Raw genomic sequence first — 25529 nt, forward strand, 5'->3', positions numbered from 1 at the left:
TTGGAGCTCTTTTGCCATTTGAGTTAGTCTATTTTTTAAGGTGTTGTTTTCTTCAGTATATTTTTCCGTATTTTTGGGGGTCTCCTTTAGCAAGTCATTGACTTGTTTTTCATGGTTTTCTTGCATCATTCTCATTTCTCTTCCCAATTTTTCCTCTATTTCTCTAACTTGCTTTTCCAACTCCTTTTTGAGCTCTTCCATGGCCTGAGACCAGTTCATGTTTTTCTTGGAGGCTTTTGATGAAGGCTCTTTGACTAACTTCTTCTGGCTGTATGTTTTGGTCTTCCTTGTCACAAAAGAAAATTCCAAAGTCTGAGACTGAATCTGAGTGTGTTTTCACTCCCTGGCCATGTTCCCAGCCAACTTATTAGACCCTTGAATTTTTCGTCAGGGTATGACTGCTTATAGAACAAAGAGTACTTTGTTCTAAGCTTGAGGGGATGCGCCATTGATTTCAGAGCTATTTCTATACAGCCATCTCTGCCACACCAGGACTCCTCCTTCCCCAAAAACCGCCAACCCAGACCTGAAGCAAATCTTAAGCAGGCTCTGCACTCCTGCTCTGATCCACCACTTAATTCCTCCCACCAGGAGGGTCTGGGGCCAGAAGTAACTGCAGCTGTATCACCCCCTGTTGCCCCTGGGGTTATTAATAATAATAACTCTTTTCACTCTGTCCCCTGCAGCTTTTCCCACTAGCCTTCTCTGTTGTCTTTGGTGTTTGTGGGTTGCGAAGTGTGGTAATTGCCACAGCTCACTGATTCAGGGCGCTAGGGCCTGTTCCGCCCAGCTCCTGGTCTGGTTGGTCCTGCCGCTGCCCACGCTGAGCTCTGCTCCCCTCAGCTCTGTGCTCGATAGATCTCATCCAGCGACCATCCAGGCTGTCCTGGGCTGGATCCCTGCTTCTCTCTGCTATTTTGTGGGTTCTGCAGTTCTAGAATTTGTTCACAGCCATTTTTTATAGGTTTTTGGAGGAATCTGGTGGGGAGCTCACACAAGTCCCTGCTTTCCAGCACCATCTTGGCCTTCTGTACTTTTTCTAAGAAGGATTGGATCTCTTTATGAATACTCTTTCCTTTCTATTCTGATCTTGTATACTTTGATTTTCTTCATTTCTCACCAAATTGCAATGCATACTGCTCCACCATTTCCAGAAAATTCTTCATCCTGAAGATAATTTTAGCCCTGGAATTCACATCTTAGAAGTACCCCCAGCCCTGCGGGCTCCTTACTCTCATGGGATGGCCCCCTCTAGGACCTCCATTTATAGATGTCCAGGCCAATCGCTCTCATTTCTTACCAGGCTATATTACTGATTCTTTCATCGTGCTCCCTTCCTTTCAGCTTTTTTTTATGTGTGGTCTTCCTCCACTAGAAGTAAGTTCCTTGAATACAGGGATTGTCTTTCTTTTTGCTTGTATTTGTATGCTCAGTGCTTAGCCCAGTGCCTGGCACATAATAAGCACTTAATAATTGCTTGTTGACTAATATATAATCTGTACACTGATATAACAGCCCCTGGCATGGAGGTGTTTGTCCAAGAGAAAGTAACCTTGCTGTTGGGATTTGTAATTCGTCCTAATTGGGGAAGAAAGGTAACTAACTAGAGGTCAGCCCTTGGAGAAGAGGTGGTAGTAGAGATTTTCACATATGTCTACAGGGGGAGTATGAGGACTCTTGATAAGAAAGAGAAGGGAAAGGTAGTTGTAGTTCCACAGCAGCAGTCAAGAGTGGCTTCAGTTGGTGTATGCCACATCTGTAGTTCTCTCCTGTAAGACCATGTGAGATGCATTCTATCAAAATGGACAAGTTGAAAGGTACATATGAAAGTAAGTATTTCATCCTGCATCCTAACCCAGGAAGAAGAGAAAAGAGAGAAATAAGTCCAATGAGAGGAATGGGTAGGCCCCACTCTACATTACTTCCACTTGCTTTCTTAAATTTATTCTGTTAGAGAATAATTTGCCTATTTAATATTATTTCTGATATGCACCTGTAGTCAACCATATCCTTATGTTACTTGGCAACACTTTGTAGCATGAGGATGAAATGGGAGCCACGCAAGAAAAGAGGGATCTTTACTAGTGCAGGGCTGGGAGCTCAATCCCCAGCCCATTGTTAGAAAATTATGCACATACATTTCATAACTACTCTTCTAAGTACAGTATTACTATGAATTGTGCTCTATTTTATAAATCCTCCAAACAGGCACAAATCAAGGTTGCACTAATTTAGCCTTTCTCTTCCTCATGGAATTAAAGCTTCTAAAGCATCAAACTAGGGTTTTCTTCTGATTTGTATATTAATAATGCCTTTTGAGATGTTTCCTCCTTGTACCTTTTCTTCTGTTGTGCCTTATTCTTAGAAATGTCTATTCCTAACAGAGGTATTGAGAGAAGCATTGTCCCATGGTAGAAATTTCCCTGTGAACCAAATCATATACTTCATTTCTGCCTTTTGCCCTCCCTATCAGATCATTTTCTTTCCCATTTGCCATGCAATTTTCTTTCTAGGTCTATCACCTCCAGTCCATCTGTATGCTGCGTGACCTTGTATATTCTCAAAAGAACATGGAATCATAGAAGGATCTACCAGAATTGTTAAAAAGAGAAATCAGAATGTTGACAAAAGTTCATAGGGAAGAAATGGCAAATTTTATTACCTACACTGCAAGAATAACTAACAGAACAGAAAAAGGTAAGGCAGAAAATCAGAGGAGCCTCTCCAAAGAAACAAAAGAGAGAACAGAAGATTTAGAATTTAAATATACTGAAGTTAAGGACAATCTGGAATAAGAATTTTTTTTTAAATGTTAAAACAACACATAATTCCCCATAAATGTAAAACACGGACCTTGAAGATAGGATGCATAGAAACAAGTTACGGATGATAGGCATCCCAGAAGAAGATGCCAGGTCAAAAATCTAAATGTCATAATGCAAGAAATTACACAAGAATACTTAAGAGTCTGCAGATTGTCTCCAGAGGTAAAAATAAACCAAGAAACAAATCTTGTTCTTAAAACTGAGGACACACATTATGAACAGTTAAATTTCAGAATTCTGTCAACCAACAAATTCTGTAAGGGATGAGGAGAAAGGTGTTCAAATATAAAGGAAGCATAATTTAAATAACATAAAACTCTTTTTTTATGTCCTCTACATTTTTCATGGGCCACCCAAAATCCTTTGGTTGGCCACAGGTTTTGCAGGCCTGCTCAAATAACCTCCAAAAGAAGAGTTATTCACTAAAGATAGAGCAGTTCTACCTGTTTCTATGTAAGAAGAAAGGAAGAAGCCCCCAAAATTAATAGCCTTATTAATTAATAGTAGAGAACATTAGCCCATAATGTTCCCTAACTTGGTTGAAACAACTTGTGCTAGTTTTTACAGGACTGAGAGAGGATGGGATGGGTGCTCTGGGCAAAGCCTCTGCATCCCTGGGATTCCCTAACTCAGGGGATTTCAGGAGCAGAATAACTGCAAAGTCACAGGGAGAATAACAGTAGAGAATATTAATCCATACTGTGCTTATTCAACACCCTTCCTCTATAAGCTTCTATACTCTAGGAAGGTGCACGAATCAACCCAAGGGCTTGTGCTTTGGGACCAAATGAAGGAAGGAAAACCCAATCCCTTTCCGATTCTTACCCCCACCTGTCATGTGGATGCACAGAATTGAGCTCTGCTGCTTTTTCCAACAGGGGAGTGGAGGAGGGGCAGAGATGGTAGCAGCACCAAAATTTCTGCATGGTTCCAGAAAGCACAAGTCCAAGGGTTGTTTATACATCCTTCCAGAGCATGGAGGCTGGTGGGGTAGAGATGCTGAGCGAGAACATTATGGACAAATGTTCTCTACTATTAATTAATAAGGCTATTAATTTTGGGGGCTTCTTCCTTTCTTCTTACATGGAAACAGGTAGAACTGCTCTATCTTTAGTGAATAACTCTTCTTTTGGAGGTTATTTGAGCAGGCCTGCAAAACCTGTGGCCAACCAAAGGATTTCGGGTGGCCCATGAAAAATGTAGAGGAAAACATCCTCTACATTTTTTATGGGCCACCCAAAAATCCTTTGGTGTGCCCTCGGGTGGCCCATGGGCCCCAAGTTGTTCAGGCTTGTTTTTGAAAATTAGTAGAAATTGGAAAAGATGTCTAGTCCACCATTTCAATGGTCATATGACAAGGAAATTGTCAAACTCGGTCAATTATAATAATACAACCCAGGATTAGGTATAGATTTCTATACGATGCTACAAGACTTTTACAGTAGTTAATTTATTATTAAATATTGGAAAGGGTTTAATAGTTCTACTGGTTCATTTATCACACATATTTTTTTTCAACATTATAATAAGAAGAGGAGGCAGCAAGGCATAATGAAGAAATAGTAAACTTCAAAGTAAAGAAAATCTGAGTTCAAATCCCACCTCTGACAAATATTGGCAGTGTGACTAAGGACAAATCACTTAATCTTTCAGGACCCTAGGCAAATCTCCAGTGCAGAAAGGTTACTGATCTGTATACTTTAAGTAAGATTCCTCATTGGGAGTTCCCTTTGCCAGTAAAATCACAAATCTGAACCAAAACAAATAAAATAGATAATTAGGGATGTTTTATGTAAGCCAATTCTAAGGATGTTAAGCAATCAAATAATCTAAAAGAAAGGTAGCCTTATCACAAAAGGTCAAAAGGAAACTGGAAACTATGATGTAAAATGAAATAAGGTGATTTTTAATTACAAAAATGGCAATTTAAATAAATCTTTCTGGAAGAACATTTAAGTCTAAAAGGTGTCTCACTATATTTGCACAGCTGATCATTTGAAGAGAGAGTCTGTACATGTGCATGTGTGTGTGGTTTTCAAGAATTCATTTAAAGAGGAGAACATACCTGTTACCGTTTTTGTTTTGACAGGGCTGCTGGCATACTCAGAGGCTTGATTTGACTGCTGCTTTGCCAAGGGCATGCTTCCAACTGACACCTCATCCTCTTTCTTTCTGGTAACTGGCATAACATGAGGAACAGCTCCCATGGCCTGCTGGAAAGAGGAAAAATGAAACACTGAGCTGTGGCTATTCCCCAAGCAGTGAGCAATATACATGGCATTAGCAGAGAAGGCTCTTCAGAAGGTGAAGAGTTTGAGACGTTTTTTAATTATTTTAAATCTGAGGAAAAATAACTTTAAAAACTTAAACTATAAGAGCTTGAGGGGGATTTATTTTTTAAATACAAAGCAACTTCAGATAATTTTTAAAATATAAGAATAAACCCCAAAATACATATTTTTTAAAATTTTGTCTTAATTGTGATAAATCCATGTCTAAATTTTTCGGGGTGAAAAAACTTTAAAACAATTGCTCAATTCATATAAAATAAAGGATGACCAAAACAAAAAAGCTAAAATTAGGCTGAAAAGAATTTTTATTCCAAGAACTACAGAATTGCACAGGAAGACATTTTTCTGAGAAGTATACTGTAAATGGATTAATATTAGGAAATCACTAGGGGAAAGGCTACTAATATGTGTACCCCCCAAATCTTTCAAATTTTATGAAACATCTATTCATTATCTACAAATATGAAGTCTAGTTCATCATGATATTACATTGAAAAACATCAAGACTATTATAGTTAAGACAAAGCTGGAAAAAATTATGCTTATATATTGAATGCATGAGTGCTGAAGTGGACAATAAAGCAGCTGTTTCATCTCTGCTCAATGAAATAAAGCCTGATGTTACTGATGATGCCCAATGCAATCTTGTCAGGTTTCTGGCCAAAACAAAAGTTGTAGTTGTAACTCTGCCTTAGGATGAAAGATCAATGTTGAATTGAGTGGAAAATGATTATCAAAATGTTGGCTTTCAGCCACAAAGTGCAAAGGAAATTGAAGCTTGTGAAACAGTAGATGATAAGAGTAACACAGCTATATCAGATGATTAACCTGGTGGGGTAAATCAGGTCGGACTGCATTGAAAGGTTATCATTAACAAAAACTTCATAGACATAACTACAGATTATACTATAATGCCTATTAGGGAAATGAATATTTACATTTTTATTAGGCATCTGAGAAAGAGTTAATGAATCAAACTAAAACAGCCCTTGTTACTGTTCTTCAGTATACTATATTAGACTGCATTACAACAAAGGGGTGTGAACTTGAACAGCACAGATGCTGTAACAACTTAAGAGCTGGAAGATGAAATAAAGGAAAGTCTATAATAAACTAAAAATAAGCAAAAAAGAAAATTCTCATACTTGATTTCATAAAAATTATTTCTCAGGATTTTGTCATATTAGCAGGTTTAATTTTATTTGTGAAATATCTTCCAATTCAAACATGAAAGTTGCAAAATCTTTCAAGATAACACAAATACAGGACACCGATTGGGAAAGAGAACCTCAAGAAAACATCTGTTCCCAGGCCATGAATTGTGGGTCAGATGCCCTTTTAAGAACAAAAAAAAGACATGGCCAACACCCATAGTAAGAGAAATCCCAGACAGTTATTCATCAGGCAGAGTGAAACTCACTGTGAACGACTGAATCCATCTTGCTTTTTGTTACCTGATTTCATCCTCCCTTTATCAGTGACAGACAACCTATTCATTTACCAAAAAAATTTTTTAAAGTGAAATAGCTGGTGGAATCAATTTGTTGGGTGGCAGTAAGTCCTGAGAAGGCTCCTTAAATGTGATGTCATTGGTTTTTCAGAGGGTTAGGCTTCACTGCATAAACTATGCTTGAATGTTATTGAATTGACAGCACTGGACAGGGCTACTGGCAGAGACAGCCTAGCAGGCATGAATTTATAAATTTATAAATTTTGAACATAACTGCTAGCTCCAGGCTGATTCTGTGGCTTCACTCTCATCTCGGCATTGCTGGTTAAATACAACCACAAGGCCTGCAAGTAGAGGCCATCCCTAAAATATCCAAACCCTATGATTCTAAACTACTTCTGACTAAGGAGAGAGAAACTACCCCCTTGATATTCTAAACACTGATGTGATTGCTTTGAATGAAATACAGGATGTAGAAAAAGCATTAAGTACCCTTATTCTACCTTTAGGACACATTTTTAGGCTTCAGGGGGTCTGAGAGTAGGGCATTCAGGGCTCCCAACACTTCACAGGTCTACAGCCCACCTCACCCCTGAAGCAAAAGCTATAGTGTTTCAAAATGAGAAATGGAAAAGGCACTAGTGGATTCTCTAGTCAATATTCTAATCAGTCAAATTTCAGATACTGAAATTAACAATTCCAGGAGAATTTACTATGTTAGAAAAGGTGAAATGAAAAATTATTTCCTTCTTGCTACCCAGGACAGCAATGGCCAAGCCACAAACTTACTGAACATTACTCCCCAAACTGCTATTAATAGAGGCCATGGGGGTAGAATGAATCACTCACAAATGAATATGACTGCCAAGTAACAAATATTACTGAGACTTCTGATGAAATTAAACCTATTGACTTCCCTGCCTCTGCCACTTGGTGGATGTCTGACTACGGAAAAATTACAACTTCTTTGAATCTAGGTTTTATCATCTATAAAATAAGATCAATACTTATATTATTTACCTCATAGAGGACCTAGGGAGAAATAATTATGTTTCTGATATTTGTCTAGAAAGAAAAGACTTAGAGGGAATATGAGAGTTGTTTTCAAATATTAAAGAGAGATCAGATGGCAGAACTAGCACCAACAGACAGAAGTCTCAAAAATAGAAATTTAGGTTCAGCAGTAAAAAAACTTTCCCAGAGCTTGGAATTCTCATTTTGGAAGTATTAAAGTTGATAATATTTTTTTAAACTTTCACATGAAGTAAGGGAAGCATTAGCTGACAAATGACATGCTTTGATATAGCATCTATTGTTATGGAACTTTTCATATGGGTCTGGTTTGACTGTTGATTAGACCGTAATCTCCTTGAGGACAGGAGCGATGCCCCACAGTTCTTTTTGCTCCCTCTCCTGATTAGCACAATTCTTCTCATACTTAGGAGACATATAATAAACACACATGAACAAAAAAGAAAAATTATCAAGAATAAAAAGAGAAAAGCCAGCAATCTATTGCCAGTAGAACTAATCTACCAACTGCCAGGCAAACAAACAAATCACTTGACTTCTGCTCTTGAGAAATGTCCTTTTCCTCCTTTTTCAAATCAGGGGACCTCTCTCTTTAAGTTACAACAAATAAATGACCTACAATTTTACTTAAGCAAATAAAGGGGGAAAAGTCCTTTCTGGAAAAAAAAAATGCCTTTGATCTAGTTCACATGAAAGTTTTAAAAAACGTATTATAAAAAACTAAGGTTGGATGGCTATGTTTTTCTTCTGAGAAAGAAATATTTTTAAAAACTTTTACCTGCTGAATATGTCTACTACTTCGTTTCTGGGGCTGGTAGATAAGCCATGTGTATAAGACTGGGTCAATACTGGCTGCGATTCCCTGGATGTTGGCAAGAAGCACTGCACCTAAAATATACAAATCAAAAAAAAAAAGCACATTATACCTCTTCCAATCAATCTATAAAAATTTATTAAGTGCCTCTTATGTTCCAGGTATTGTGCTAAGAGCACACAGACGTTCTTCAAAAGAAAACTTTTCAACAATTTTTAAATATGCAAATAAAGTGACTAAAGTATACATACCTTTGACCCAGAGATTCTAATATTAGGCATATTTGCCAAGGAGGTCACTGACAAAAAGGGCTCCATAAATACCAAACTATGGTAGCAAGAAATGGAAACAAAGTAGAAATCATTTATTGGGGTAAAAAAAAACAAATTGTGGTATATTAATGTAACAGAATACTACTAAGCAGTAAGAACCCATGAATATGATGAATACAGGGAAGCATGGAAAGACTTTCAAACTGTTGCAAAATGAAGTAAATTGAGCAAGAGAAACGGCATACACAATAAATCCAATGACGTGATGTAAATAGAAAGAATGAAAACATTAAACAACAGAAACAATATTACAAAAGTATAAAGAAGTTTGGCCCCAATAAAGAAACAGTAGGACACTTCCTCCTATTTCTTTGAAAAGGTTTATGTCCGCAGGTGTGAAACATTCCATATGATATCAGATTGTTTTCAATGTATTCATTTGTTTTGTTAACTTTTTTCCTCTTCCTCCTCTATTAAAAATTATTTGTTAAAGGGGTGATATAGAAACTAAAATATCATTAAAATATTAAAAACAAATGGGCATCATGTTGCTTGCTTTTTCAATGGGTAGGGGGAACAGGTGAGGGAAAGACATTGGAATGGAACTTAAATTTTTAAAAACACGTATTAACAAAAACAACTCTTCAAATCAGGTAGCTACTTAACTACGAATAGTAAAATGACACGATATATTTTATGATGTGTTTGCATCATTCATTGTTTTTGACAAAGAAGCACACAATCATAGAATGTACCAGGTGAAAATACTCTTGTGATCATTTGGCCAAATTCCTAGATTTAAGTGACTTAGCCACATTATAAAATTTGTTGGTGATGTTCTTTGAAACTTTTAATATTTTTGCTGTTCCCATGCATTCATAATCAATCCAAAGTTACAGATTTGTCTTTAACTATAATGTGTTTCAGTTTGGCTGAATCTTAGGTAGTAACAAAACTATCTAACAGTTTTGATAAACATGTTTTGTTTTTGTTTATCTTGGCAGGTACTGAACAAAATGGTAGTGAATGATTAAATGGACAATTAAGAAGTAAAATGGAAAAAACGAATTCAGATGTAAGAATATGCCCATTTAAATAACGATTAGTAACTAACTAAAAATTCAAATAAAAAGCAAGCTTCTTTCACAAATATTTACTTTATATGGTTTTAGATTGACACATTTAATAATGACAGATGGTCACACTAATGTACTATTGGTAGATTTATCAATCAGTCCAATCACTGTGCAAAGTGATGTGACATTATGCTAGAAAAAGGACTTTTAAAAGGGCATAGACTATGAAATAGACACCTTATGGGTAGGCCTATACATGGAGATCAATAACAAAAGGAAAAGTTCAATAGGCATGAAAATACTTCTAGCACAAAGGTAGGGAATCTGTGGCCTTGAGGCCACATGTAGCCTTCTAGGTCCTTGGGTACGGCCTTTCGAGTGAGACCAAGTTTTACAGAACAAATTTGTTCTGTGAAGTTTGGATTCAGTCAAAAGGCTGCATTTCAGAACCTAGAGGACCACATGTGGCCTGGAGGCCAGAAGACCTCCACCCCTGTTCTAGCAGCACTATATGTAGTATCAAAGAAACAGAAATCAAGTGGATTGAATGTAATGGAATATCACTGTACTCTTAAGAAATGATGAATATGATAAATTCAGAGAAACAAGAAGACTTATATAAACTAATTAAGAACAGAGTAAGCAGGGCAGAGCCAACATCACTGGGTGAAAACAGGATCTTACCAGAGCTCCCTCACAAGGTATGTCAGATACCTATAAAAAAGTGAATATGAGCAGATTTGAGAGAGCTAGAAGCCACTAGCAGTCGGAGTGGAACACATTTCCAAGCCAGGAGACCGCTCGGCATGCAGAGCTGCACCAGACAGCACCAAAGCGGAAGCAGCTGCAGAAACCAGCCATCAACCGAGGTTGGGAGAAAGCTTGGCAAACAAAACTGGCAGAGATCCCGAGGCCTCCCAACACAAGACGGGAGTCTGCAGAAGGGACGAGAGGCAGCAGTGCAATGCCACCGGCTGTGAGACATCAACTCCTGAAGCTTGCAGCACAAAGGTTTGAAATGCATCTTCTTGAACTTCTGGGAGACATAATGGCCAGGTAAACGGATCTAATCCCTGCCCCCGCCCCAACCCCCCAGAGAATTTCTCGGGAGAAAATGCTGGAATGGAGGAGACACAAGTGGGGCTTCAGTGGCCGAGCAGTGGGAGTTCCTGAGTCCCAGAGGGGCAGAGCCAGCAGGGTTAAACACCAGGAGCCCAGAAGCATCTTTGCACAGCCAGGGGAAGTGGCAGACAACAGCACAGACAATAAACAACTGAGACCACTGCTGAAGAGCAACAGTGCTGGAGAGTAGTCACAGGGGAAAAGGAGACTTCAGGCAGCCAGACCCCTCAGGAAACTGAAGGGTATAATACACAAAGCCAGTAACTAGACTAACAAGAAACCCAGAACAAGAAACCTGGGACAGGGAGCCCTGAGCCCCAAAAGCATAAATCCACTGTAAAGCCAAGAAAAAGCTAACCAACATGAAGAAGAACACGAAAAATCCTAGGACCATTGATTCTTTTTATGGAGACAGGGATGATTAAAATACCAATTCGGAAGAGGATAACATTGATACCATACCCACATCTGATACCTCAAAAGGGAATGTGAACTGATCTAAAGCCCAAAAAGCATTAATGGAAGAGCTAAAGGAGGATTTTAAAAACCAAATGAGGGAGGTAAAAGAAAAAAATGGAAAAAAAAACACTGACAAAATAAAGTCTTTAAAAAATAAGATTGGAAAAATGGCTTCGGAGATTCAGAATCTAAACAGAGAAAATTACACCCTGAGAGGTAAAATCAAACAATTGGAAAAGAAGAATAATAAGCAAAATGAAGACAGGAAATCATTAAAATCAGAATTGAGAAAGTGGAAGATAATGACGCTATGAAGCATCAAGAAGTAGTAAAACAAAATGTAAAGAATGAAAAAATTGAAGAAAATGTGAAATATCTGATTGGAAAAACAATTGACCTGGAAAATGGATCCAGGAGAGACAATTTAAGAATTATTGGTCTACCAGAAATCCATGATGACAAAAAGATCATTGACAGTATCTTTGAAGAAATTATCAAAGATCTGCCCAGATGTCCTAGAACCAGAGGGTAAAACAGTCATTGAAAGAATCCACCGATCACTCCCGAAAGAAATCCCAAAGTGAAAACACCAAGAAATATTATAGCCAAATTTCAGAATTACAAAGTCAAGGAGAAAATACTGCAAGCAGCCAAAAAGAAACAATTTAAATCGTGGAACTATAGTCAGGATCACACAGGATCTTTCAGCTTCTACATTAAATGACAGGAGAAACTGGAATATGATATTCCGAAGGGAAAAGGAGCTGGGACTGCAACCAAGGATCAACTACCCAGCAAAACTCAGCATAATTTTTCAGGCAAGGAGATGGACATTCAAGGAAGTAAGAGAATTCCAGACCTTCCTGTGAAAAGGCCAGAACTCAATGGAAAATTTGATCTTCAAATACAAAACTCAAGAGAGACATTAAAAGGTAAACAGGGGATAAAACCGCCCACAAACCTTATTAATCAATAAAAGCAAATTATTTACATCTTTATATAGGATTAGATCATCTTATGTATGCTGTATATATATATATATATATATATATATATATATATATATATATATATATATACACACACATATACATATATGTGTGTGTGTCAATCTTTTTTTTATTTAATTTATTTAATAAATTGAGTTTTTAGCACTGATTTTCACAAGAGTTTGAATTACAAATTTTCTCCCCATTTCTACCCTCGCCCCCACTCCACGATGGCGTATATGCTGGTTGCCCTGTTCCCCAGTCAGCCCTCCCTTGTGCCACCCCACTCCCCTCCCATCCCCTTTTCCCTTCCTTTCTTGTAGGACAAGATAAATTTCTATGCCCCATTGCCTGTGTATCTTATTTCCTAGCTGCATGCAAAAACTTTTTTTGTTTGTTTTTGAACACCTGTTCATACAACTTTGAGTTGCAAATTCTCTCCCCTCTTCCCTTCCCACCCTAAGAAGTCAAGCAATTCAACATAGGCCACTATATTAGGAAGGCAGAATTTATGATTTCAAAGAGAATCTCATATGTGCCTAAAAGGTCCGGAACCGCAGGATATAAGGAATTCTCTAGGCAGAAGGCAGGAGAACTAAAGCATGTATTTACACTCCACAGTAACAATCCCACAAACCAGCGTCCCCATTTTGATATTTTCATCAAAAGCTTCCAGGCCCAATAAGTCCGCCTCACAAGAGTAACTAGGAGGCCACAGAGAAGCGAGATGGTATAAGGCAAAATCGTATACATGCTTCCCCTCTACGGTAAGAAGATTACCCACTAGCTTCTAGTCAGCTCTGCTACCGGCAGCTCAGCTTCAGCTGTAGGCGTCTCTGGCTCCAACCGGAAAAGGAAAGGAGGATCTTCAAGCTGTCCTCTCCCCTCTTATAGAGTTTTTGACATCATCAAGCGCCGCCTGAACGACCAGGGCTGATTGGTTCTTGACTTGGCCCCTCCCCCAGCGTAGACCACGTTAACACACCTCCCCTCAGCCAGCGCCACGACTCATCACACAGGAAGCTCTGGTCCTGCCCTGGAAGAGCAAGCCCCAGCGTCCAGGGAAGCTCAACGAGGCAAGCTGAGTCATTCAAAGAAAACAAAGTCCATTCTGGCTACAGCCACATGGATATCATTATGTAAAACCCTTCCACAATACTCATGTTGTGAAAGACTAACTATATATTGCTCCTTCCTAACCTATCCCCCTTTATCCAATTTTTTCCCTTGACTGTCCCTTTTCAAAAGTGTTTGTTTTTGATTACCTCCTCCCCCATCTGCCCTCCCTTCTATAGTCCCGCCTTTTTTACCTCATTTCTCCTTCTTTCCTGTGGGGTAAGATACCCAATTGAGTGTGTATATTATTCCCTCCTCAGGTCAAATCTGATGAGAGCAAGATTCACTCATTCCCCCTCCCCTGCCCCCTCTTCCCTATCAACAGAACTGGTTTTTCTTGCCACTTTTATATGAGATAATTTACCCCATTCCATCTCTCCCTTTCTCCCTCTCTCAATATATTCCTCTCTCATCCCGTAATTTTATCTCTTTTAGATATCATCCCTTCATCTTCAACTCACCCTGTGCCTGCTCACTCTTGCTCTCTCTCTCTCTCTCTCTCTCTCTCTCTCTCTCTCTCTCTCTCTATATATATATATATATATATATATATATGTATATATATATATATACACACACACATATATATGTACACACACAAACATACACACACATATACATACATGTGTGTGTGTCAATCTTGAGAATAGTACGGTTAGTATGACAATTGAAAGGGATACACATAGATTGTGGATGTCTGTATAAAATAACTGATATAAGGATAAAAAATGTAATTAAGAGATGTAAAGGGAGGGTTCTGGGAGAAGAGGTAAGGAGGAAGTAGAAAAGGGTAAATTACATCAAATGAAGAGGCACAAAAACACATTATAGTAGAGGGAAAGAAGAGACGGAGAAGAGCAGTATCTGAACTTTACTCTCATTGGATCAGGTGCAAGAACGGAATAACACACCCTTATAAGTATAGAAATCTAACTTGTCATACAGGCAGTAGGAGGGGAAAGGGGGAAAAAGGGAGGGGGTGGTCAGAAGGGAGAGAAGAAGTAGTAAGTGGAAAATGGTAAGATGGGGGGGGAATCAAGAGGGCGAGTAAGGGGGCAGTGAGGAAGGGGGCAGTAAAAAGCAAATTTTTTTTGAGGAGTAGAAGGGGAAAGGTAGAAATAAAAGCATAAACAGGGGGAAATAGGATGGAGAAAAAGACACAGATGGTAATCATAACTATGAATGTGAATGGGATGAACTCTCCCATAAAATGGAAGCAGATAGCAGAATGGATTAAAAACCATAATCCTACAACATGCTGTTTACAAGAAACACATCTGAAACAGAGGGATACACACAAAGTAAAAGTAAAAGGCTGGACTAAAAAATATTATGCTTCAGCTGAAGTAAAAAAAAGCAGGTGTAGCAATCCTAATCTCAGACAAGGCAAAAGTAAAGATAGATCTAATTGAAAGAGATAAGGAAGGACACTACATCCTGCTAAAAGGCACTGTAAACAATGAAGCAATATCATTTTTAACATATATGCACCAAGTGGTATGGCATGCAAAATCTTAGAGCAGAGGTTAAGGGAGTTACAGGAAGAAATAGACAGCAAAACTACAATAATGGGAGACCTCAACCTCCCCCTCTCTGAACTTGATAAATCTAACCTCCAAATAAATAAGAAAAGTTTAGGAGGGGAACAGAATTTTAGACAAGGCAGATATGATAGACCTCTGGAGAAAACTGAATGGGGATAAAAAGGAATATACTTTTTTCTCAGCAGTACATGGAACATACTCAAAAACTGACCATGTACTAGGGCATAAAAACCTCACAATCCAGTGCAGAAAGGCAGAAGTAGTCCAAGCATGCTTTTCAGATCATGATGAAATAAAAATTATTTGTAATAAAGAACCATGGAAAAATAAGCTAAAAATTAATTGGAAACTAAACAATCTAATTCTAAAGAATGAGTGGGCCAAAGAACAAATCAGAGAAACAATTAATAACTTCATTCAAGGGAATGACAATAATGAGACAACATACCAAAACTTATGGGATGCAGTAAAAGCAGTTATTAGGGGAAGTTTTATATCTCTAAATGCTTACATAAATAAAATAGAGAAAAAGGAGATCAACAGATTGGGCATGCAACTAAAAAAGCTAGAAAAATAACAATTGAAAATCCCCAATTAAATACCAAATTAGAAATACTGAAAATCAAAGGACAGATTAATAAAATTGAAATCAAGAAAATTATTGAATTAATAAATAAAAAAGAGCTGGTTTTATGAAAAAAGCAATAAATTTGATAAAACTTTGGTCAATTTGATTTAAAAAAAGAAAGAAGAAAATTAAATTGCCAGTATCAAAAACGAAAAGGGTGAATTCACCTCTAATGAAGAAGAAATCAAAAGAATAATTAGGAATTATTTTGCCAAACTGTATGCCCATAAATTTGACAACCTTACGGATATGGATGAATATCTACAAAAATATAAATTGTCCAGGTTAACAGAATAGGAAGTAAAATTCCTTAATAACCCCATCTCAGAAAAAGAAATTGAGCAAGCCATCAATGAACTTCCTAGGAAAAAGTCTCCAGGGCCAGATAGTTTTACATGTGAATTTTATCAAACATTTAAAGAACAATTAATTCCTATACTTTATAGACTATTTGAGAAAATAGGTGAAGGAGACCTAACAAATTCTTTTTATGACACAAATATGAGTCAAAACAGAGAAGGAAAATTATAGACTAATTTCCTTAATGAATATTGACGCAAAAATTTTAAATAAAATATTAGCAAAAAGATTGCAGCAACTTATCACAAGAATAATATACTACAACCAGGTAGGATTTATTCCAGGAATGCAAGGCTGGGTCAATATTAGGAAAACTATTAGCATAATTGACCACATCAACAACAAAACTAGCAGAAACCATATGATCACCTCAATAGATGCTGAAAAAGCCTTTGACAAAATACAACACCCATTCCTATTAAAAGCACTAGAAAGCACAGAAAGAAATGGAGCCTTCCTTAAAACTATAAATAGCATCTACCTCAAACCATCAACAAGCATTATTTGTAATGGGGATAAGGACGATACATTCCCAATAAGATCAGGGGTGAAACAAGGATGTCCATTATCACCCATACTATTCAATTTGGTACTAGAAATGTTAGCTGTAGCAATAAGAGAAGAAAAAGAAATTGAAGCAATTAGAATAGGCAAAGAAGAAACTAAGTTATCATTCTTTAGAGATGATATGATAATATACTTAGAGAATCCTCGAGAATCAAGTAAAAAACTACTTGTAATAATAAATGTCTTTAGCAGAGTTGCAGGATATAAAATAAACCCACATAAATCCTCGGCATTCCTAAACATTACTAACAAAGCCCAACAGCAAGAGATAGAGAAATTCCATTCAAAGTTACTGTAGACACTATAAAATATTTGGGAGTCTATCTGCCAAGACAAACCCAGGGCTTATATGAACATAATTATGAAACACTTTTCACGTGAATAAAGTCAGATCTAAATACATGGAAAAATATCAATTGCTCATGGTTAGGCTGCACTAATATAATAAAAATGACAATTTTACCTAAATTAGTCTATCTATTCAGTGCCATACCAATCAAACTAACAAAAAATTATTTCACAGAGCTGGATAAAATAGTAACAAAATTCATCTGGAAGAACAAGAGGTCTAGAATATCTAGGGAATTAATGAAAAGAAATGCTAGGGAAGGTGGCCTAACCATACCAGATATTAAACTGTGCTATAAAGCAGCAGTCATCAAAACTACTTGGTACTGGCTAAGAAACAGTCGTGGATCAGTGGAATAGGATAGGTACACAACACGCAGTAGTCAATGACTATAGCAATCTACTCTTTCACAAACCCAAAGAATCCAGCTTCTGGGCTAAGAATTACTATTTCACAAAAACTGCTGGGAAAATTGGAAAATGGTAGGGCAGAAACTGGGCATAGACACATATCTTACACCATATACCAAAATAAAGTTAAAATGGGTTCATGATTTAGGAACAAAGGCTGATATTATAAGCAATTTGGGAAACCAAGGAATAGCTTACCTATCAGATTTATGGAAAAGAAAAAAATTCATGACCCAACAAGAGATAGAGAGCATTACAAAATGCAAAATGGATAATTTTGATTATGTTAAGTTGAAATGTTTCTGTATAAAAAAAAGCCAATGCAACAAAGATTAGGAGGGAAACAGAAAATTGGGAGAAAATCTTTACAACCAGTGTCTCTGATAAAAGCCTCATCTCTAAAATATAAAGTGAACTGAGTCAAATTTACAGGAATACAAGTCATTCCCCAATTGAGAAATGGTCAAAGGATATGAACAGGCAGTTTTCAGAGGAAGAAATTAAAGATATCTATAGGCATATGAAAAAATGCTCGAAATCACTACTGATGAGAGAAATGCAAATCAAAACAACTCTTAGGTACCACATCTCTCCTGTCAGATTGGCTAACATGACAAAACAAGAAAATGATAAATGCTGGAGAGGATGTGGGAAAATTGGAACATTGTTACATTGCTGGTGGAGTTGTGAATTCATCCAGCCATTCTGGAGAGCAATCTGGAACTATGCTCAAAGGGCTATAAAAATGTTCATACCCTTTGGCCCAGCAATACCACTTCTAAGGTTGTATCCCAAAGAGATCACACAAGTGAGAAAAGGACCCATATGTACAAAAATATTTATAGTGGCTCTTTTTGTAGTAGCAAAGAATTGGAAATCAAGGGGATGCCCATCAATTGGGCAATGGCTGAACAAGTTGTGGTATATGAAGGTAATGGACTATTGTGCTATAAGAAATGGGGAAGATACAGACTTCATAATAACCTGGAAAAACCTGCATGATATAATGTAGAGTGAGCGTAGCAGAACCAGGAGAACATTATACACAACCACAGATATATGGATTCTGTGATGACTAACCCTGATGAACTTTGCTCTTCTCAACAATACAAGGTGCAATGACAACTCCATAGGACTCACGATGGACAGTGCTATCTACATCCAGAGAAAGAATTACGGAGTCTGAATGCAGGTTGAGGCACACTTTATGCTTGCCTTCTTTTTTTCCCTTTGTTTTTTTTCTGTTTTGTTTTTGTGGGGGTTTTCTTGGTTCTGTTTCTTCTTTGTCACGATTCATTCCATTGGTCATAATTCTTTACAACTTAACTATTATATAAATAAGTTCAACGTGAAATTGTATATTGAAGATATATCGGATTTCATGCTGTCTTGGGGAGGGAAGATGGGAGGGGGGGAAGAAAATCTCGAACTCAAAATTATGTAGAACCAAGTGTTGTAAACTAAAAATAAAAAATCTCAAAAAAAAATAGAGTATGCAGAACCATGAAACAACATACAGAATGACTACAATAAGGTAAATGGAAAGAACAACCTTAATAAAACATTAGAAACTGATTGTGAAATTATATTACGAAGCTTGAGCTCAAAGAACCCATTCTTTGCAGAGGTAGGATATGGAGCATGGCATGTAATGTCAGACATTTTTAAGGTGATGGCTAGTTTTGGTGAATGTCATTCTTTTTGCTCACCTCTTTTTCACTGGCTGTTTTAAGAGATGGCTCACTAGGAGGGGCATAAGTAAGGGACACATTTGAACATGTACATAATATAAAATCAAAAACTAATTATTTTTTAAAAGATTATTTATTTGGATTCTTGATGTTTGATATTTCATGTTATTAGCTACTAAGGTGAAAAAAACCCTACTGCAACCAACAGACATAAACAGCTTCCTGATGAGTTAATATTAATGAACTTTTAAATTAATAAAGCAAACCACTTATTGATTTAAACTGGCATAATATTATTTTACACATCGAAAAGGATGAGACACTTTTACAAACAGTTTTGTGCTTGTATTGTCTTTAAGTACATTGGCTCTGCAATGGCTTATGTTATAGCTTATACACCAGATTGATATTTGGAACTGCTAATTCATATCACACTTAGAGGAAAGTCATAGTGAAATGGGAATAACTGGATGTATATTAATACATGTGGGCTTCTTAACTGTGTAACAGTTAATCTAATAGAATCTCTATTTATATGAGGTATGTGGAAGAATGATATGAGCACAGACTGTGTATACTTGTTAAAATGTGAATGCTCCATAAAATAAATGAAGATTCTTAAATATGCACGCACGCATGCACGCACGCACACACACACACACACACACACACACACACACACACACACACACACACAGAGGTTCCCCTGTATGTAATGGTCTGAATAAAAGGCATTTTTTATGCTTTTGATTTTCCCTGTGTGGAAAGTGAGGAAAAACTCTTTTGAGTGACTGTGGGTCTCATTTAGGAAGCTCTGAATGTACCTGTGAGTGATACAATCAGCAAAATGTCATCCACACGTGGTTATCCGGAGGAGTTCACCATCTATAGTGATTCCTCTGTGACTTGAACACTGTGACAGATATCTTTGACAAGCATGAATCTCCCTGATTTATGCCTCACTTAACACTAATAACCAACCAGATGATCACTGAGTAGTAAAGTTACCCCTATTGCTGCATCTTTTTCAAGAAATGTTGTACAATTCTGACATATCCATGTGTAATAGCAATTTATATTTGAAGATGTTTCCCACCCATTAATGGGCCATGTAACCTGCTTACATCACAGGAAGCCTAAGTCACATGTGGTAGAAGGAGCGCTGAGAGGAAAAGGAAGTTGTGTCACAAGAAATGCTGAGAGAGAGCTGTTCTGGCTGTTATTGGCCATAGTGATAGAGCTGAGGTAAAGAAAGTCAGCCTGTGATAGCTGAGCAGACTGTGATAGCTGTACTGTGAGTTTGTTTTTGGGAAGACTACAGCAGGGAGTCGGAGAGGTTTTGGGATGGCAAGCCTCCATGCTGTGATATTGAGTTTTAAGTTCCTTGCTGTTATGATAAAGTAGGCTCATTGATTGTGGGAGCTGAACATTTGGTTATGGGATATGGTTCTGTGGTGTCTGAATAAATGTTATACTTCTTCTACCTCCTATATGGAGAGTATCTCATACTGTGCGATACAGAACTACACAGGCATATTCACGATTATCGTTGATGTGGGGTTTATTGCCTTACTGATACATCATGTGATATACCTTTTTGGAGAAGAGTTTTTAAAGCAATATGTTGTATAAAAATCAAGCTTCTTTTACATTCAACAAACAGTAAATACAGTAGGATTGTGTAAGCTTTGAATCTTTTAACCAATTTTGTTATTTGTGGTTTACTATGAAATATTTCTTATAAAAGCCCTTCAATAATATCTTTATCAAAGATACCTTGGAAAACTCTTTAGACTGTTCTCATAAAAATTTCATTTGTTGGAAAAGTAATAAGCAAATGAATTTATATAAGTTAAACTTCTGTATGAAAAATTTATGACAAGTATTAATGTCCTTTTCTCCTTCTAACTACTATTTGAAGTTAAATAAAAAAAAATGTTAAATTTTCATGAATGTATTTAATTTTAAAAGGTCAAGCTTTGCTGGGAACATCTTTTGATGACATAACACCAAGCATTAACTACTTGGCAGGCATAAACTACCATTTTATCATTTCTCTAGAATAACACATTAACAAATTATTAAATAGTACCCAAACTGATTCACCAAATAGTATTATTTTCAGGGACTTGATTGAAGGAGTCTCACAAAGAATTTTTTCAGATGAGTCTCTGGAACTCACACAAATTTTGGAAGCTAATGTTTAAAGTGATTAATAAGCATAATGAATAAAATTCTTATTTGATCTCTCAAAAGTTATCTAATTTTTATCCAATGGCAAGGATCTAATCATAACCCAAATAACCTTTCTTTCAGTTTTAACTATTTTAAAGTAAAAAGTAAAACATAAGGAAATCTAATCTTAAATATAAACAAAAAGCCTGAAATTTGTAGAGAAGATAAAATTAGATCAAAACTGCTGTGATTTGGTTTGTCTGGATGTAAAACTTAAATAATAATTTCTACTTTCTATAATTAAGGAACTCAAGAAATATTAACAATATGATATATTTAGCCTCCATAAAAAACATTGAGTAAAGGAAGAAGGTGGCAATGATTATCTTCATATCAACAGACAAAAGAAAATAACTATAAGCAAAGAAATGTCTTAGATTTCAAAATAAAGTACTTAATTTCTAAAAGCATTTTTATTAAACTATTTTTAACTGTTGAGTACCTCTAACATCTAAAATATCTTTTAGAATACAAATATTTCCCAATGAGAGATGTTTCATGCATATTGTATGAAACATTTATAACTTATATAAAAATCCTTTCCAATGTTTACCATTAGCTAGCTTTAGGTGATCAAAAACTTTATGTACTTCTTTAGTGACTAGGATAAAAAGGAAACTTCTTAGTTTAACTTTCATGATATTCCACAATGTGGTTCCAACCTACATTTCTAGCCGTCTTTCAAAATACAGCTTCATCTTTCAGAAACTCTACATTCAAGTCAAACTGGACTGCTACTTGCTCCAGAAACTCAACAATCCATCAATTCCATGTTGGGAATGCACTCTCTACTCTTTTCCATGAGTCAAAATCTCATATTCTTTCAAAAGCTTAGATAACTGAACTCCACGAATTTTTCCCTCTTCCTCTTACAACTATCTAGTATTTACTTTAATGTAAGAATGGTATACTCCCTATAAAAGGTAAATTCCTTGAGTACAAGGGCTGCTTTGGTTTTGTCATTTTATCTCCACTGTCTAGCCTATGATATACTTCATAAACGTTTAATATTTTAAATTGGTTTCTAGTTTACATTTTTACTTTTTAAATGATTTAAGTCAAATGAATTGGGAGAGAAGTTAGTGTGGATTGAGACTTGAAAGCTTCCTCAATTATTGAGGATTTATATAGTGAAGGCAACTAGATAGCATGGTAGATTACTTAGGAAATTACATTCTTAAATACTAAGACAGACAAAAAAAGAATAATACACCCAAATTTGTCATAAACATTAAATTCTTAAAGAGGCTAATTTAACTTGCTTATTATCTTTTAATGCTGAATGCTTTATGAGAATTGAAATTATTAATGTCATCTAATTAAATGTAGTATTTTAATAGTATATTAAACTAAATGAAGTTTTTAAAAATTTCTGAAAATTCAACATACACAATTACTAACAAGATGTCAAATCCCATAAATTAGTGCTTATTTTAATAAGTTCATTTCAGTATCTCATAAGGAATAAAGCAAATAATGAATCAAGAAATATAATATGACAAATCATCTAAATAGATCCTGATCTGTGAATACATACAATGAGAAAATATTGTATAAAGACCAAATTTTATATAATGGTTTTAAGTGTCAGGAGTAAACCTTAAAATAAATCCTCAATTTTTCAAAAAGGTAGTTATAAAAAGACAAAGGGAGTATGAGGGATGTAAAATCAGAGGAAAAATAACTAAGTCTTTTAGTAAAATATAAAGAGAGGAAAATTTATAAAAATATAAAATATAAAAATATAAAGAGAGAAAATTATAAGTCTACACTCTGAGATTATAATGCATTATGAAAAAGTTACCAAACTAGAAAGAAAAACTTTAACTGAAAGAAAAGTAGTTGGCAATAAGCATTACTTGTATTTATTTTACAAGTTAAAAGCAACAAATTATAAGAATATAAATTCATAATGAGATACATGCGCAAAGACAGCAAAATTCATTTGAAAAGAGAATTGAACTTGGAATCAGAAGAAATGAATTTGAAACTCACAAAGCTGAGGCCCAAAGAAATGAAATGAAGAAAAGTCACAAACAAGTCACAAAAAAGTCACAAAGCATCAGATAAGATTCAAACCCAAGTCCTCTTTATTCCATGGCACCATGCTCACTGCTACAAGTATTTAAAAGAGGATCATACTAATTAGGAAAAGTTAAAAGAATCTGATAAATTAACTATGATAGGTCTCTGGGCTGAAAACCACCATAATTATGTAATCACATTGAGCTATATAATTGCATGTCCACCTTGAGAGAAGCTGAGTGGAAGAGAATGAGGGAGAGAAGTGAGAAAAAGCTTTGCTATATAGCTTTGATCTGTCTGCAGGAAAACAACACAGCCTCCTTTTTATTTTCTCCTTCCCAACGTATGGTGAATTGCATACCTGGGGAAATACCATATAAAGAATTGAGTAAGAGATCTTTAACCAAGTCATTGAGGACAGGAAGGTGGAGAGAGAGGAAACTCTTTGGGAAGGATTGAGAACACTAACTTTTTGTGTGTGTTTTAATACCCATAGATCTTATCTGTGTAGAAACTCCCTCTGAGATCTACAACTTAAAGTCTTAGAGAATGTCTCTGGCCATTGAGAGGTTAAAGGCAGTAGCTTGCCCCTGGTTACACAGCTTGTCTGTATCAGTGAGGACAAATAACCAAGGTGTTCCTGGCTGTTAAGACTTGGCCTCCATCACTTGGGCCACGTTACCTCTCAATAACAAAAACAGCAACTGATAACACTGATATCAACAACTGATAACTCATTTGACCTTCATAACAACATAGAAAGGCAATTACAACTTATTATACCTATTATACAAGCAAGAAAACTTAGGTACTAAGGGAAGGAGGAGATAATGAAGTTAGAAAGCATAGAATTTCAAGGCAAAAATAAAAGCAACTCTTGCTGCTGAAATAAGCACGTATTCACCAAGAAAGAACTGCAAGAAATGGGAATTTCTCTTTGTTCGTGTCAGTTTTTTTAAAAGGAGGATGAGTCTACCATGGAGATACTTGGAGAAGAGAAAAAGATTGGAAAGAATTGCAGTGGGAACAGTGACTGATGTTACTATTCTAACTGTTTTGGGGTGCCATGAACTATGGCCATAGAAGACAGTGAACTTAATAGATAAATATGTTGTGTGTTTAGACTGTTGCACCAGCCCGCCATTGCCCATTTCTCTCCAACTCTTCGGCCGTATTCCCTGAGACACAACATTATTGAAGTTAGGACAATTAATAACCCTACTATGGCCTCTTAAGTGTTCAAGTGAAAGGGTCAGTCAGTGGAGCAAACTTCATTGTTGTCTTATTTTAAAAAATTGTCACAGCCATCCCAGTCTTCTGCAACTACCACCCTATCAGCAGCCATTAATGATGAGGTAAGAACTTTCTTTCACCAGCAAAAAGATTTTGACTTGCTGAAGGCTCAGGAGATGGTTAACATTTTTTAGCAATACAGTATTTTTAAATTAAGGCATGTATGTTGCTTTTTTAGACATAATATTTCACATTTAACATATTATAGTATACTGTAAACATAATTTTTATATGCACCAAAAAATTCTTGTGACTCACTTTATTGTGATAGTCACTTTACTGCAGTGGTCATCATTTCAAACTCTCTCACACAGAGTTGAGAAAATAGGCCTAGAAGTTAAATGACTTTCCATGGTCACAGAGGTAATATGTGAGAGAGTTTGGTAATGATGATAAAAGGAAAATAAAATTTAAAAATAAAACAAGCAAAACCAAGAACAAAAATTGTGACTGTATTTTGTAATTGTAGTATAGGTCCACAAGGCCATTTTACCCTAATTCATAATTAATATAATATTTCCAATATTATCATCATCATTACTAAATTGGGATATAAAATAACTAAAACCCAAGGGGAAAGAGCAAAAATTACTAGAGGTAAATAACATAAATAAGTAAACCACATAACAAAAGTACATTAAATTTCAGTTACTTTGCAAGGCCTTTCAGATTTTTAAAGACAATCTCATGTTGAGTTTTTTAAAATTCCCAATATATAGTCTTACTATTTAGGTAAAACAGGGAATTTGGGGAAAGGCAAAGGACAGCAAATGTAAATAAAATGAGCATATTCTGTAAGAAAATTAACTTTGACAAGTTTTGTTTACTTTTTCGTAACTAAGTAGCTTAAGAAAACATTTCACCAACACATTACATAAGCTATACCATATATTATGCCAGAAATGATTTCATGACTTATAGGTGGTTCTAAACGCCATGAATGTTAAACAGGTGTTAAGGCAGAACAAGCAATTAATTTCC

The 25529-nt window shown here is 36.1% G+C and overlaps 1 protein-coding gene across 1 annotated transcript in view; it reads right to left on the reverse strand.

Moving 5' to 3' along the window:
- Positions 1-25529, reverse strand: part of VPS13B (vacuolar protein sorting 13 homolog B) — a 1100792-nt gene that overhangs the window by 657009 nt on the left and 418254 nt on the right. Inside the window, 2 exon segments of the mRNA XM_036759288.1 lie at positions 4891-5038; positions 8377-8486. Coding sequence (XP_036615183.1) covers positions 4891-5038; positions 8377-8486 — 258 coding nt within the window.

The sequence above is a fragment of the Trichosurus vulpecula genome, chromosome 1, assembly GCF_011100635.1.
Source record: "Trichosurus vulpecula isolate mTriVul1 chromosome 1, mTriVul1.pri, whole genome shotgun sequence".
NCBI classification, from domain to species: Eukaryota; Metazoa; Chordata; class Mammalia; order Diprotodontia; family Phalangeridae; genus Trichosurus; species Trichosurus vulpecula.